General features: G+C 39.7%; 1 protein-coding gene across 2 annotated transcripts in view; it reads left to right on the top strand.

Annotated features, from left to right (window-relative positions):
- The window catches only part of ATP8B4 (ATPase phospholipid transporting 8B4 (putative)), a 189,160-nt gene that overhangs the window by 91,188 nt on the left and 82,169 nt on the right, over positions 1 to 15,803 (top strand). For both annotated transcript variants that reach the window (XM_081140667.1, XM_081140668.1), the window contains 2 exons: positions 1,110 to 1,192; positions 14,367 to 14,525. In XM_081140667.1, coding sequence (XP_080996793.1) covers positions 1,110 to 1,192; positions 14,367 to 14,525 — 242 coding nt within the window. The remainder of the gene's footprint in view (positions 1 to 1,109; positions 1,193 to 14,366; positions 14,526 to 15,803) is intronic.

Below are 15,803 nucleotides of genomic sequence, written 5' to 3'. Positions count from 1 at the left end.
AATTCATAGATTTTGATCAATGAGATTGCTCTTAAACAAAGTAACTTCAATTGTACATACAACCTTCTTGAGAAAGCTATCTTATCAATGGGCATTCCTTGAGTTGGGTTCATATTGTCTTAACATCTTTGTGAAACTCATTTATGGGAAGTTTAGACTAAATGCCATCTCAGGTATCTGCTCCTTGATTCTCTAAATTCTATGACTTCATGGTTTGACATGTACTTCTAAAAGGTGATATTTGTTTTGTTATCTACCACTTGATTCCCTCAAGAGGACAATAACCCTTGTGGGGTAGCATTGAGTATCATGGTGTGTATTCTATCAGTATTTGTTGACTGAATGAACCCACTACTAAACATTTTCATAAAAGACAGAACTCTGACAGAGAAGCTCCAGTAGAAGAGAATTCAGTTGAACTCAATGAGAAAACTGGCATGGCAAGCTCTTAAACGCAAGATGTGAGTGACGGTCATAGAATCTTCACTGCTGGTCATTTCATGAACACCAGAGAGCAGCCATCTGTCCAAAGTATGTGTGGTCCTGCCTGGAAGAAGATGACCAGCTCCCTGTGACTTGCTGAGTTCCTGTTTGGTTGTTTGAGTTTAGAATTATGGGATTCTTAGCTTGATTTTCCAAGAAAAAGAAAGCTGTATTCCTTTTCCCATTGAAATTTCAGCTACTGTGAAATTAGCCATGACCATTTTTTGCAAGTAAAACTCCAATGTAGATAATAGACTGTGGAGCGATACTGGCCTTCTTTATTTGGCAATTGTGTTTGTGTTCCTATTGTGTTTTGTAACTCATGCATGATATCCGAGTAGGTTCGAATGAAACCATATTTATTATGTCCTCTGTTCTTTCAAATAGCAAAACAGATTACTGTGTTGTTATACAGATGTGCAGCGGGTTGAATGCCAATTCTTGGGAGCCGGCAAAGCCCTGTCCACTTTCCTGAGACAGTGGGAGAGATGCAAATGACATTCAAAGGGAGTTCCTTGAATCTCTTGTGTTGAATTTTGCATGTGCTGCACCCCCTGATTGCTTTGTGTAAGGTGCTGTTGGGCTGTTCCATATAAAAATTCATGTCATGTCAATTAATTTCACAGGGAAACTAACCTTAAAGTTCGCCATGCGCTACCAGTTACCTCAGAACTTGGAGAAGATATTAGGAGACTTGCAAAGTTTGATGGTGAGTTTTTAAAATAGACAAACAAAAATCTCAAAATCAAAAAGCTTTTGTAACAAAAATAGTAACCAACTAATTATCTGAAATCCAATTTATGGTTTGTTTATTTTTTATTTGGTGAAAGGACATAAAATTCTCCAGGCATCAGAGCCTGTAATCTCTTCTCACGCTAAAGAGTAAAAGTGTTTACCGAGGGAGCATGACGTTAACAGCTCACCGTTCACTTTACCCTTGTTTCCTCTTCTCCAGACTGTGTTCCCACTAGTCCCACGACACCCTTACTTGCCTTGCCTTGGCCTCCTGGCGCCCCATGCAGACTTGCTGAGCATGAATACAGGCCACTTTTTTCCCTAGCTCTAGGTCTAACCATTCCTTCATTCTCTGACTCCGTAACAAAGACCAAATGCTAGGCTGAAAACTTCGTGAAGACGTAATCCTGCCTCATGTATTTCTGTGCCTTTCACAGTGCCTGGCATAATGTCTTAAAAATAGTAGGTGTTTAGGAAGAATATTCTGACTTATTAATCAGTCGGTCAGCTGTTGTCCTTTATTTTATTATTTTATTTTAATTTAATTTAATTTAATTTAATTTAATTTTATATTTTTAAAAGTTTATCTTTATTGCTGGAAGTATTATAGATGTCCCCCTTTTCCCCTTCATTGATGCTTCCCCTCCCCAATCCTGTCCCCTCCCCAGGCCTTCACTACACTATTGTCTGTGTCCATGGGTTATGCATATGTGCATCTAAGTTTCTTTGGTTGCTCTCTTCCCCCTCCCCATTCCCTGAGAATCCTGTCTGTTGCCCTTTATTTTAGACCACAGTTTTGTTATCACCATCTTCATACCATTCAACCCAGTCCCCTGCTCCTCAGCATGGACTTTCCCCTGCCTGTTCTCTCCCAGCTATGTCTTGTTCTTTTCTGTTCCAGCTGTCACAGAAAAACAAAATCCTTCAAGAGTCCAAGGAAGAGTCATTAATAGTAGGGCGGTAGGCACCATAACAGGCTGTGGAACCTTTGGGCCCTTCCTGCCGCCTCTCAATGGTCTTTTACTTTACACACTTGAATGCCAGGCCTTAAATATCAATAGTGACATACAGATTGGTTTTATTTGTTAACAAATCTTTATGAGTTTGAGACCATCTTCCAAAATGTTATCTTTGGAGTCCACTAGAGGGAAATGTGGACAAGGGTCTTAGTATGATCCCATGAGTTAAAGAGCAGGTAAACTTACGTTATAAACTTTCTCCAATGCACAGCTTAGAGTTTATGTTGCCTGTGCTTCGCATTTACTTGCAAACTGCATCTGGATTCTGTTGATATTCTAATCTCTCTTAAAAGAGTACTGTTATAGCAAATGTTTATAGAAAAAAAAAAAATTCCTCCAGTTTGAGATTTAAGACAGGGAAATAGCTAGGAAACTTTGAATGGCCCAAGAAATATTTTGATTACATTAAAAACAAATTACACATTTTCTACCAAGTAATTTTTTCAAAGAAATTTTACTGTTATGTGAATCCAAGAAAAGTAAATTGTGTTCATAAATGAAAATACTTGCTTAAAATACCTCATAGAATATTTATGGAGTCCTAAATGGGCAACCGAAATATAATCTCCCATTACTCACTTCTTTCCTGCTGCTATTGTACCTTCCTACCTCTGTCAACTTATGAGGAGGTAAAAAGTCATGATTTTTAGTTTTCTTTACCATTAAAAAGCAGAAAATGTTTGTTGTAATTACTCAGTTCACTTTCTCTCAGAGATATCAGCACAGATAGCCTACACTATGATTCAGTTACAGACAACCCGGAAATCTCAGTGGCATAAACAGTAAAAGCTTATTTCTTGCTCATGCCATGTTCTGATGCACACTGGGTGGCCTTCTTCATCTTGTAGCCATGGTGCCTAGACTAATAACCTAGAAGGTCAGCACATTAGAGTAAGGATGAGATGAAAGAGACAAGCTGACTTTTAACGACTTCTTTCTCTCACATTTCATTGGCCAGCGTGAGTCACATGAGCCTGACCTAACTGCAAGGGAGCCTGGGAAATCACAAGTGTGGCTGTTTATCGACTGCTGTCTGTACCGTGCCCTCCAAGAACTCTGACGATAGGATAGTATGTAAAAGGCCAGGCTGGGTTAGGTAGATTTATTTTTCTTTTCTTTCTTTTTTTAAAAATATATCTTTATTGATTTCAGAGAGAGGAAAGGAGAGGGAGAGAGAGAGATAGAAACATCAATGATGAGAGAGTCACTGATCAGCTGCCTCCTGCACGCCCCCGACTGGGGACCCAGCCTGCAACCCGGGCATGTGCCCTGACCGGGAATCGAACCCTGATCGCCTGGATCCTAGGTCGATGCTCAACCGCTGAGCCATGCCTGGCCTGGCATAGGTAGATTTCTTATGTGGAACCCTAGAAATGGGGCCAAGAGTCCTCCTCTTTTTTTTTCTTCTTTTTTAAAAATTTTTATTTATTGATTTTAGAGAGAAATAGAGAGGAAGAGAGAGGAAAAAACCCATCATTTTGTTGTTCCACTTATTTATACATTCATTGGTTGATTCTTGTATGTGCCCCAACTAGGAATTGAACCCACTACCTTGGTATATCAGGATGACACTCTAACCAACTGAGCTAGCTGGCCAGGGCCAAAAACCCTCCTTTTTTTTAAAAAAAAAATATATATATATTTTTATTGATTTCAGAGAGAGGAAGGGAGAGGGAGAGAGATAGAGAAACATCAATGATAAGAGAGAGTACTCTGATTGGCTGCCTCCTGCACACCCTCTGCTAGGGATCGAACCTGCAACCTGGGCATGTGCCCTGACTGGGATTCAAATCCCAATCTCTTAGATCATAGGTCGATGCTCAACCACTAAGCCACACCGGCTAGGCAAGAAACCTCCTTTTTAACATGAGTCCTTGTCTCTTAGTCACCCACTCTGCTTGACTTTTTCTTCTTCTCATACCACTTATCACCACCTGATGGACTCTATAACTTATTTTCTAAGTTTATTATTTATTGTCCATCTCTACCTGCTGCAATGTAAGCTGCACAGGGATCTTTGTTTTGCTCACTGATATATGCCTGGTTCCTAGAACAATAACCAGTACATAGTAGATGCTCAATAAATACTTGGCCAGAGTGTAGGGGGCAGGATTAATATGAGGCCCCAGAAAGACATGGGAGGGCAAAGGGAGGGACTGGGATTAGAGTGTGGAATGATGGAGGGGAGGAGAAGGCTTTGTGATGGGGCCTTGTAGTGCAAAGTTAGAATGCTGGTGTCTTCCTCTGGAGGACAGGTGGCTGGGAGAGGGATTATCTGGTGTGGTGGTTTTGCAATGCCTTTATGTCAAAATCCTTTCTCCGAACACAATTTAACTCAGAAGCCCCAGATTTAGACCAATATAAGTGGTGTTGCTCAGGCTGAAGCAAGAAAACACTTCCTTGTCTAATACCATTCCTTTTAACAGATGGAGAATTCTGAAGGGTTAAAGGACTTGCTTATATGTAAACATAGTCTCTTTTAGTAAGTCATAAAATTTATTTTTTAAGTGCAGTAATAATTATTACTTCCTAGATGTGGCCTGAATTAGCTGCACCCATCACAGGTAACTCACCAAATCTCCAATGTATAATTGCTTTTGCAAATAAAGGCAATGTGGGCCCCTCTCTTCCATCATTTATGCTTTAACTGTGGTCACTGTCCAGAGAACATGTAATGCCAAGTGCATCAGGCTGGTATGCTTCTGGACTAAGAACCAGGTCTCTGCTAAATTTACTCTTTCATTCTCAAGCCTTGGGTTGAATTTCAAACCACCTTAAAGTTCAAGGCAATATGACATTTTATGGGGTTAGCCTTATTAAAATATAATGTTCTGTTTCCAAGAAAGCATCTGAAGAGTGAATAGAGGGATTAAGGAGACATAAATCAGACACAATATACAAATTAGATTTCCCGTTAGTAGCCAAATTTAAAGACCAAGAGGGTGATGCAAGATGCAAGAGGTGGTATAAAAAGTTTTTGAAAGAATTGGGACAATTTACAAACCCTAAATCGTTCCCACAATTGCTCTTGCTTTCCTATAGCCTTCAACCATTCCTCCATTCTTTTCTTTTCAAGTCCTAGTTTACATGTTTTAATTTCAGTCTCTCCCTGCCTCTCTGACACACATTCACACACTATATACTACGTACACACATTTCTCTACCCATTTCACCAGTTCTCTCTTCCTTTCCCTCCCTTTCTGTGTTCTTTCTTACTATTCTCTTTCCATCCCCCTCTTCCACGCTTTATGTTAGTTTACTTATTTTCTCTCTCTGCACTCTCTTTTTCCTTTTAAAAAAAAATCTTTTATGTTTTTACCACTCTCTTCATATTAATTAGTTTATTAAGTCTATTTATTAAGCACCTCCTAAGGACAAGATGCAGTACAAAGTATGTAGAATTATAAAATATCTCCACACGTATTACATGTTTCTTTAGATTCTGTTACTCCCCCATTCTTTTTCTACTTCCTCTTTTCTTGTCTCCCCTACTCACCTTTGTTATAATGAAGTATCAGCAGATTTCAGAATTTCTTCTGGTGACTAGAAAAAGACTTCCTTGTGTCATGAGATTTAAAGCAAGAACATGCATTGTTTCTTTTAAATTAAAAATATTATATCAGCTTGGCCGGCGTGGCTCAGCCATTGAGCATCAACCTATGATTCAGATCACGAATCGATTCCCGGTCAGGGCACATGCCCGGGTTGCGGGCTCGATCCCCAGTTGGAGGCTTGCAGGAGGCAGCTGATCAATGACTCTCTCCCATCACTGATGTTTCTGTCTCTTTCTCTCTCTTCCTTCCTCTCTCTAAATTCAATAAAATATATATTTAAAAAATATGATATCAGCATTGTGTACATTTGGAAACAGCCTGCCTAGCTACGTCAAGGTTGCGTAGATGAGACAGACATATGAGGCATGCCTGTCTGTGCTAAGTATATCTTTTAACTTGTGACTTCGGGGCAAATCTGGGTGAGGTATTATTTTTACTTTTAGTTATTGTGTGGGTTTTCCTCTGATACTTTCCAAAATACTTTCTCTAGCACCAAAGTACAGTGTTTTGTCCTTGAATCATAAGTGCGCATCTTCCAAGTATCTGAAGATCATTCCTATCCTTAGAGAAATCCCCACTGAAACTGCAAACTGGGGACACCAAGGGTCAAAACTAAGATGGGTAGGGTCTCAGGATATCTCTCATAAGTCCCCCTGCCTCCTAAACCCAATAACAGTGTCTTGCTGGTGACCTCCTTAGGCACGACATGAACTTTCATTCATTCTTTTATTTGTTTACTCAGTCACCTGTCTATTCAGTTAGTAAATGTATCTTTAACACAATGCCAAGGGATTTGCTAAGCCTGGGAATGCAGTGGTTAATAAGTCAGACCCAGGCCTTGCTTTCATAGAGCTTATAGCACAGGGGAGAAGACAGACTTGCCCCCAAGCTCATTTCCAAAGAAGCCATTAATTAGGTAAAGGTCCTAAGTTCTCAGGCCCTAAACATGATGTTGACAAATGAACAAGTGCTCACTATGTACCAGGCACCATGCTAAGTAATTGCACACAGTCTTATTAAACCCTGGCAGCCCTGGGAGGCAGAGATTATTACTACCTCCAGCTATGGGCAAAGACTCTGAGACCTTGACAAATCGAATAACTTTCCCAGTGTCACATGGTTACTAAGTGGAGAAGCCAGAATCGGAACCCAGGGCTGCTGGCAAAGCCTGTTCTCTGAAGGGACAAGAAAGGCTCTCAACTACAAGTGGAAGGCAGCATTGGAGAGTTGGGGGAATTAACATGACAGCATAGCCCCTGAACAACCTAGGGTTAGGGTAGGGTAAGAAATAAATTATAAGAATACTCTAGACCTAAAGGTACAAAATCAATCGCCAGAGAACAATTCTTTCCAGGACTCAGATGACATCATCATATTTTTAAAAAGTAGCAATGTTCTCAGTGATTTTGAATGTTAGGATCCCTGACAAGAGTTTATATAAGGGCTGGCAAAATATAGAGATCAGTACATGCAATGTAGAGTTGGTTTTGGTAGGTAAATCTATTTATTTGAAAAGTTCTCACAGAATATTTTTTTACGTTTCAGACATCAGAAAGAATTGGTATGTAGCCTGTTGAACTTTATAAAAAAAGATACACAACTTGATCAAATATCACAATAAGTATGAAAATAGAGTGGGCCTTGATTTTTCATGTTAAAATCTTATGAGAATTGATAAGCTTTTAAAATAAGTAACTGGAGATAGTTGCCAGTTATACATTTGTCAACTGGTCATTTTTATGCCTGGGGGAAAGCCCCGGATGTAACTTGTCCAAATGTGTTTAAGAATCTTTTGCATATTGTTACTGACTGGACTATGGTCTGTTTTTTGCAACTTATGACAAGTTTACATATTTTGTATGACTGTTAGTACTGAGTTCTGATCTGGGGAAAGGTTGACTCTTTATTTCAGGAATCTTTGTGTATTTTGTGGTCCTTTCTAAAGAACAGCATGTGTGTAATTAAAACACAGAAAAACAAGGATCTCTTTTTGGTTAAAAACAAAACAAAAAGGCTTGGTTAGCATCTTGTGAGTTTTTTTACCTACTAGATAGGTTTTCCATTCACCTGAACAGAAGCACAACCCAGTAGTATAGCACAGATTCCATATAAGGACAGGAAGAATCACTTCCCTCTTCATTGCTGCTGTTGATGTGGTCATGATGGTAGTGATGATGGGTGGCTGAGTCTTGGTGTTTGAAGAATAAAGAGACTTTAGAAAACAGGAAGATGACACTCTTCTTTCTAAGAAAAACATATTTATCACAATTATCACGGCAGGGGTAGTGGGCAGTCTTCTAAACTTCAAGAAGCTCTTAGCTAGAGAAAAGCTTGAACAGCAATAATGATGTCTTATTTAATAAATGCTTTGTCTAACGGAAGAGTTGCAATGCAGATAATCAAGAAATATTGCTAATAATAATATACACAGAAAAATAAAGCCAACTTCCCTGGAAAATCATGGAACACTGGATACTGAGCTCCATTTTCATGATAATCTACAGATTTCCACTTGGAGGTAAATACTTTAGTTTCTCAAGGTTATTAGGTTGCTATTCAATGAATAAGCTAGCTGACTGAAGTTAGGGTTCTGAGGAAGGCCTAGAATGAAATATTGTGGATTTTGTTTACCATGGACCTAGAGCATTTCTGTGTGATTGTGAACTGGTTGAGTTGCTATCTACTTTCACGTGTGTTCTCTTCAGTGGCTGACTGGCTAGTTTGATTATATTTGTACTTTATTATTGACATGATTTCCTCCTAATTGTTTGATTGCCCATTAAAGATAAATTTATGTTCTAAACATCGTTTTAGTGCATAACTATGTGAGAAAAAAGTGCTATTTTTCTAAACAGTTTTCTCATCCTTTGTCAAACTGTTTACTGCCTGTTACTCTTCTCTGATAAAATTAGCAAAAGGAAGAAGGGTCCTAAAAATTTCCCCTAGTTCTTGTTATGCTTTTGGCTGGGATATATATTTTGGTTGCTTCTAATGTGATATAAGATTCCTGCCTTCCCCTTTTCCCCTCAGTGTTCTCAGATCTATTTGTATCCCTTTAGAGTTAGACCAACCTAAGCCCTCCATTGTGACTGGGCAGTTAGGTTTTTCAAACCCCTTTATCATTATTACCATGGAAATATATCCATTTCTTTCCTTAAATATATCCATTTAAGATCTACTCTAAGGCCCATCTCACCTCCCAGTTATCTGAAACTTTTTCTATCCACCTCTCTAACAAATGTTTGTTAAGATCCTATTTTGTAGGCAGTATAATAGGTTGTGGGGAAACAGAAGTGAATACAGTGCACCTTCAGAGGAACTTGTTCACCCCTTTTTGAAAGGGGCAAAAAAAGAATTTGGAAAGCTTGTGTTTTATGCTAACAGGGCTAAGAAAGGGGAAGCTGAGCACGTCTGAAGATAAAGTATGTAATTTGTCTTTGTTCCCATCGCTTCATTTTGACGGGGCCCTGCATTTAGTACTTAAATCACTGGGACCACATTCTTCGAGAAAGGCTGAATTGGGGCTTGGCCTTTAAGAACCTAGGCAGAACCCCTTGGCTTTACTGCCTGTTCCTGTTTAGAACCACACCCTTGGTGTCTGGCCAGGAGTGGATAAGCCTCGGGGCCTGGGAGCGGCAAGCCAACATATTCAAGGCTGCATTTGCCTCCATGTCAGTCTTTGCTTGTGATAATAAAAATGATCAAATGAGCCTGTTTTTTAATATTCCTATTGGCAGGGACTGTGTATCATGTTTTTGCCCAAAGCACTTTTCTTTCTTTCTTTTTTTTAAAAAATAAGTGGCCAAGTTTGAAGTCTGAGAAATTGAGCCTTGGGTCAAAAAACTGAAATAAGCTTTGAGGGCTGCTGTCAACCTATTATTTTATGTAAGTTTTGCTGGACATCCAATTCAAGGTTCTACAAAATTCAGGAATAAAAATTATTGGTCAAGAAGAAAGGATATTGAGTTCTTAGAATTTAGAAAAAGTTCTCCTCTTCCACCACATAATTGTCCAAACAACTTGGGCCAGTTGAAATCAGTTTTAATTTACTTTTTAATATCATTTATAGGCCATAATGAGAGTAACCAGAATTCAGCTACTTCCCTTCATATAACAAATGACTTTGTACAGGTTATTTAGCTTTGTCCAAACCCTTCTGCCAGCACTCTCTCATCTAGCAGTGGCTGCCTGGGAAGATGCCAGTGAGTGCCTGAGTGGGGGCTTTTAGACAACACTTTTGTTATACTGGGGAAAGGGAGATGGAATTTGGAAAAGCAGTCCTGAGGCCACGGGTCACTCATTTCTTTCAGGGTTTCATTTGTTTTTGTTTTTTCTTTTCTTTTTATTTTTTTCATGGTTTTATTTATTTATTTTGCGTTTACATTTATTTTATTTTTTATTTTTCAATTACAGTTGACATACAGTATTATATAGTTTCAGGTGTATATCCCAGTGATCAGACATTATATAACTTACTAGATGATCATCCTAATAAATCTAGTACCCATCTGACACCATGCATAGTTATTAGAATATTATTGACTATATTCCCCATGCTGTACTCAACATCCCCATGACTATTCTGAAACAACCATTTTGCACTTCTTAATCCTTTCATCTTTTTCACCCACCCCTCCAACTCCCTTCCCATCTGGCAACCATCAAAATCTTCTTTGTATGTGTGTTTATGTTCTGCTTATTCATTTATTATTATTTTTAGATTCAATTATTGATAGATATGTATTTATTGCCATTTTATTGTTCGTATTTTCGTCCCCCTCCTCCTCCTTCTTCTAACAAGACCCTTTAACACTTCATGTAATACTGGTCTGGTGGTGATGAACTCCTTTATATTTTTCTTTTCTGGTAAGCTCTTTATATGTCCTTCCATTCTAAATGATAGCTTTGCTGGGTAGAGTAATCTCATTTGTAGGTCCTTGCTTTTCATCACTTTGAATATCTTCTGCCAATCCCTCCCAAAGTTTGCCTGCAAAGTTTCTGTTGAGAAATCATCTGACAGTCTTATGGGAGCTCCCTTGTAGGTAACTAACTGCCTTTCTCTTGCTGTGTTTAAGATTCTTTCTTTGTCTTTAACATTTTGCATTTTAATTATGATGTATCTTGGTGTGGGACTTTTTGGGTTTGTCTTGTTTGGGACTTTCTGGGCTTTCTGGACTTGTATGTCTATTTCCTTCACCAAGTTAGGGACGTTTTCTGTCATTATTTTTTCAAATAGGTTTTCAATTTCTTGCTTCTCTCTTCTTCTGACATCCCCATGATGTGAATGTTGGTATGCTTGAACTTGTCTCAGGCTCCTTACACTATCCTTATTTTTTGAATTCTTTTTTCTTTTTGCTATTTTGATGGGATGAATTTTGCTTCCTTACATTCCAAATAACTATTTTGATTCTTGGCTTCATCTGCTCTACTGTTCGACTCCCTCTAAATTATTCTTCATTTCAGTTAGTGTGTCCTCCATTTCTGACTAGTTCTTTTTTATGGTTTCCATGTCCTTTTTTATGCTGTTGAAATTCTCTCTATATTCATCTACTCTTTTCCTAAGTTCATGGAGTATCCTTATAATCAGTGTTTTGAACTCTGCCTCTAGTAGATTGTCTGTCTCCATTTTGTTTAGTTCTTTTTTTGGAGTTTTGTTCCGTTCTTTTATCTGGGACATGTTTTTTTCTCTCCTCATTTTGGCAGCTTCCCTGTGTTTGTTTCTATGAGTTAGGCAGAGCTGCTACATCTCCCAGGCTTACCAGAGTGGCCTAATGTAGTAGGTGTTCTGTAGGGTCTAATGGTACAGCCTCCCAATCACCTGAGCTGGGCCCTCCAGGTGCACCCCCCACCCCTGTGTGGGCTGTGTACATTCTCCTGTTGTAGTGGTGCTGTTGGCACATCAATGGGAGGGATTTACCCCAGGTAAATCAGCTGAGAGGACTGGCTGAGACCACTGTGGAGTATCAGCTGTGCAGGGGCCCATACTATGGAGCAAGACTTACTTCAGTGGGGCTCTGGTGCCCCCTAAGTCTTCCCCTTGACTGTGTCACTTGTGGAGGTGTTTGGGTGGTGCTTTGATGTGGTCTGAAGTTGTCCACAGGGTGCGCTGGCTCTGGGACCTTCCTGGAGGTCCAGGCCAAGGTCAGCTGCCGACTGTGTTCTGCCTGGGGCCACCTGGCATGAGCTACAAAGCAATCTGCAGATATCCGCTACTTGTGTTGGGCTTGGAGGTGCCCAGGGAAAGCCAAGCTACAAAGCAAGGCCAACTGTTGCTAGTGCCAAGCCTGGGACCACTTAGTTAGAGTTATGGGGCATGCCAAGGCCAGATGCTGCTTTTTAAAGAGATTTTAGGGAAATCTGAAGCATGAGCCAAGATAGGTCATTCATATGGAAAAGTCACTGGAAATAGCTCGATGGGCTAACAAAGTGGGTGGGGCAGGGTCTCAGGTAATCACCAGGGCTGGGTGAACAGGGATAGCCAGGTTGGTGGAGACTCAGATATGGTGCCTGCCTGCTGACTCTGTGGGAGAAGAGCTCAAACAAGGAACAACGACCTCTGCCAGAACTTTTGTTTGGCAGAAAGCTGTCCTCCCCATCTCTTGCCCTGATTCCAGATAATTCTTTTCCTCCCCATATGTCTCTGGTGCCTTTAAAGCTGCTGCCCCAGTACTGGAGCTCAGAGGGAGTGAGTCCAAGTAAGTCCATGTGTGACCCCCTTAAGAAGAAGTGCCTGGGATTCCAGAAGCCCTTCATCTTACTCAGCCACAATCCCCACTGATTTTTATAGCCAGTTGTGGGGTACTGGAACCCTGGGCTGGAAAGCCTGGTGTGGGGCTGAGAGCCCTTGTTCCTCAAGGGGACCTCTGTAGCCAAGATACCCTTCCTGATTTTTATCTGCCACACTTGGATGTGGGATCATTCTGTTCCTTGTCTCTGCTCCTCCTACCAGTCTCAATGTGGCTTCTTTTTTATATTTTAAGTTGTAGGATTTCCGTTCAGTTAGATTTCAGGTGGCTCTGAATGATGTTTTTTCTGTAGTTTAGTTGTAATTTTGATGTGTTTGTGAGGGGATGTGAGTACCAGGTTTGCCATCTTGACCAGAAGACTGTTTTTGTTTCTTTATGCAAGTTCTATTAATGTTAGTAATCTGGTCAGTCAGAAGTGATCAGGCCATGAGAAAACTGGCTGCTGTCACCTAGGTCTAAGAGTTTTAAAAGAAAAAGATATCCTAGGAAGGAAAGGGAGCCTATGTAAGAATGTTTTAAGTTCAGAAGGTGTTTGGTGAGTGGTGTAGCAGTGTAATACAGAGGTTCTCTAGGCTTGGGCTGGTCTCCTTTCCCTTCAGTCAGTGCTGAAGACATGCCTCCCTTTTTAAAATTTTCTAAATGCAATTTATTATGTTTCAACATACCATTTTGGCTTCTGATTAAATAAATGTATTTTAATTGTTTTCAAGAGAGAGAATTTTGAAGGTACTAATCTGTTTGGATCTACCTAGTTTGAATCTACCCACAACCTCCTTTTTTATTCCTTTCCTTCCTTTCTCCCTCTGTCTTTCAAGTCTTTGTACTAGTTACTTATAAAAATTTAAACCTCAACTGTTTTCAGTGCAAATATATTTTTAATTAAGTTATTGGGTTGACATTAGTTAATAAAATCATATAGGGTTTAACTGTACAGTTCTATGATACATCATCCGTATATTGCATTGTGTGCCCACCACCCAAAGTCAAAATGTATTTTAATCTAATAGTTAAATTTTGTGACAGGGTCCATAAAATATTATTTCTGGTTCCTTTTCTATAAGGAGAATGCACACCCTGAGAGTGTATATTCTTATTGAAACAACAGAACAAATCAATTGATTCATTGATTTGAAATGGGCATGCCCTTGGTTTGGAATAGGCTTGAAATAAAAAACACACACACAAAAAACTAGATACATCTTCTGGCCAGGTTGAAGCAAGTTATATGGTGTCTCTGAGAGTCTCCAGAACTCTGAATCTAATCAAGATAAGATGCATAGAACAGCTGAAAGGCATCACACGTATTCTCAGGCACATGTAGCAAATAAGGCCCAGGTTTCTTGGGAGTGGAATATAGCAGAACTCTTGAAATTCTGAGTATGAGCCTAGAAAGATCTGATTAACTTTGGCTGTGAAACTGGAAGTATACCATGGACACCTGTAGGAAAGTTTAAATTACGTAAAAAGAAATGGAATAAGAAAAACTTTTAGGACAGTCCCTGCTTTATCTTGTCAAAAGTCATTGTTACAAACTAGAAGTAGAGAGAAGTGATTTTTTTAAGAAAAAAAAAATCCCATGGCTCTTGAGCTTTCTGTTTTTATTTGGACTGTGTAGTAATCTATGTTTAAAACATTTGATGGGTTTCTATCTTTGTACCCTCTAACTTATTTTTCCTAGCACAATCTTGTACATGGAACTGTGCTGTCTAAGAGAGAAGGTAAAATATACTGTGTATGAGAAGTTAGGTGGTAACCAAGTACTGTGGGCTTCTAAAGAGAGTTCAAGGTAAGTCATAAAAAGGCATTTACAATTATTTTTTACTTTGCAGGGATTGTTGTCTGTGAGGCGCCTAACAACAAATTAGATAAATTCACGGGAGTTCTCTCTTGGAAGGACAGCGAGTACTCCCTCAACAATGAGAAGATAATCCTGAGGGGCTGTGTCCTGAGAAACACCAGCTGGTGTTTTGGAATGGTTATTTTTGCAGGTACAGCTGACTGCCCGGGGTTGTTGGGGGTGGAAATCCCTTCCTGACACATGCACTGGCACAGTCTGTGGCTTTCCCGGTTGGATGAACACAGTATTTTCGTTCTACCTGAGGTGCCGCCCTGCATTGACTGCAGAGTGCAGGGCACTGGGGGGAGACACCAACACTCTGGGAATAGTCTGTGTGGTCCCACTGTGTGAGGAACCACTGACATAATGAACTTATTCCTAAGAATGCTTGGCCCTTAATTACTCAGTGGGTGCTAGGTGCCTACTTTTTAATTTCTCTTTCTTTAACCCCATCTCAATCATCCTCATCATATATATATATTTTAATCAACTTGCCTTTAAAGTGGGGAAAAAGTATGAAAGAAATTCCCCTGCTCTTCTGTTTCTGTAGTTTGCAAAGGTCAAGTAATTATTTTGGAAAAGCTTTCTTGAAGCTTCCACAATCATTTCTGTTTATACTCTATAGCTTCTTCTATTATTTGTCCATAGGACAGCGTGCCCTGGAAAGATTGTAGAGGTGGGGCAGGAGTGAGGGGATGGAGGGGAGGGTGCTTCTTTCTCTTCCTGCTGGCCACTTTTTCATTTTCTATTTTATATCTACGGGCCCAAGGTGGCTTTCTCCTGCTAAGGAAGCTTACAGTAGCACCATTTCATAAAGCCACTCAAATTGTACTCGTGGCTTCAATTGCCAGCCCTTGATTTTTAAAAATCCTGTTTATTGTGACACCAAATTAAGATGTGTTTTGGGCCCATTGACTATATGTGCAATCAAAATTGGAATGTTTTTCTTAACTGACTTTCCTCAACAACAACAAAATGTTTGTTAAAGACTCAAAAGGATTCCAAACCTAGAAAAGTTCTCCCATTTTTTTCTAAATACTCTCAGCTGTGGGTGTTAGCAAGGATCTTGCTGCTTGCGACATTGCCATTGAAAGGACTTGGGAAATCCCTAGAAATGAGGCAGTGTATGTGCTTTTATCTGGGAATGAATCTGGTTTAATAATTCTCCCATCAGATGCTTCTGTTATTTTGTCATGGGAATAAACCTATGATCATATCTTTCTTTCTTTGTATCTTTCTTGCACTGAGAAAAAGAGAGCCAAGCTTACACATTAACCTGTGCTTACCTTCCTACTTAATGAAGGGGAGACTTCTTGAAGTTCCTCTGATGGGAAGGACCCTTCTGGTTTGCTCCCTGTCATCACAGAAATGGGAGTGCTTCATCCTAGGAATGGGTTGTGGCCCAAAATTTTGTTTGCATTTCTATGAT

Source organism: Miniopterus schreibersii, assembly GCF_964146895.1.
Source record: "Miniopterus schreibersii genome assembly, chromosome: 1".
Lineage (NCBI taxonomy): Eukaryota > Metazoa > Chordata > Mammalia > Chiroptera > Miniopteridae > Miniopterus > Miniopterus schreibersii.
This window is presented reverse-complemented; position numbering and strand designations above follow the sequence as displayed.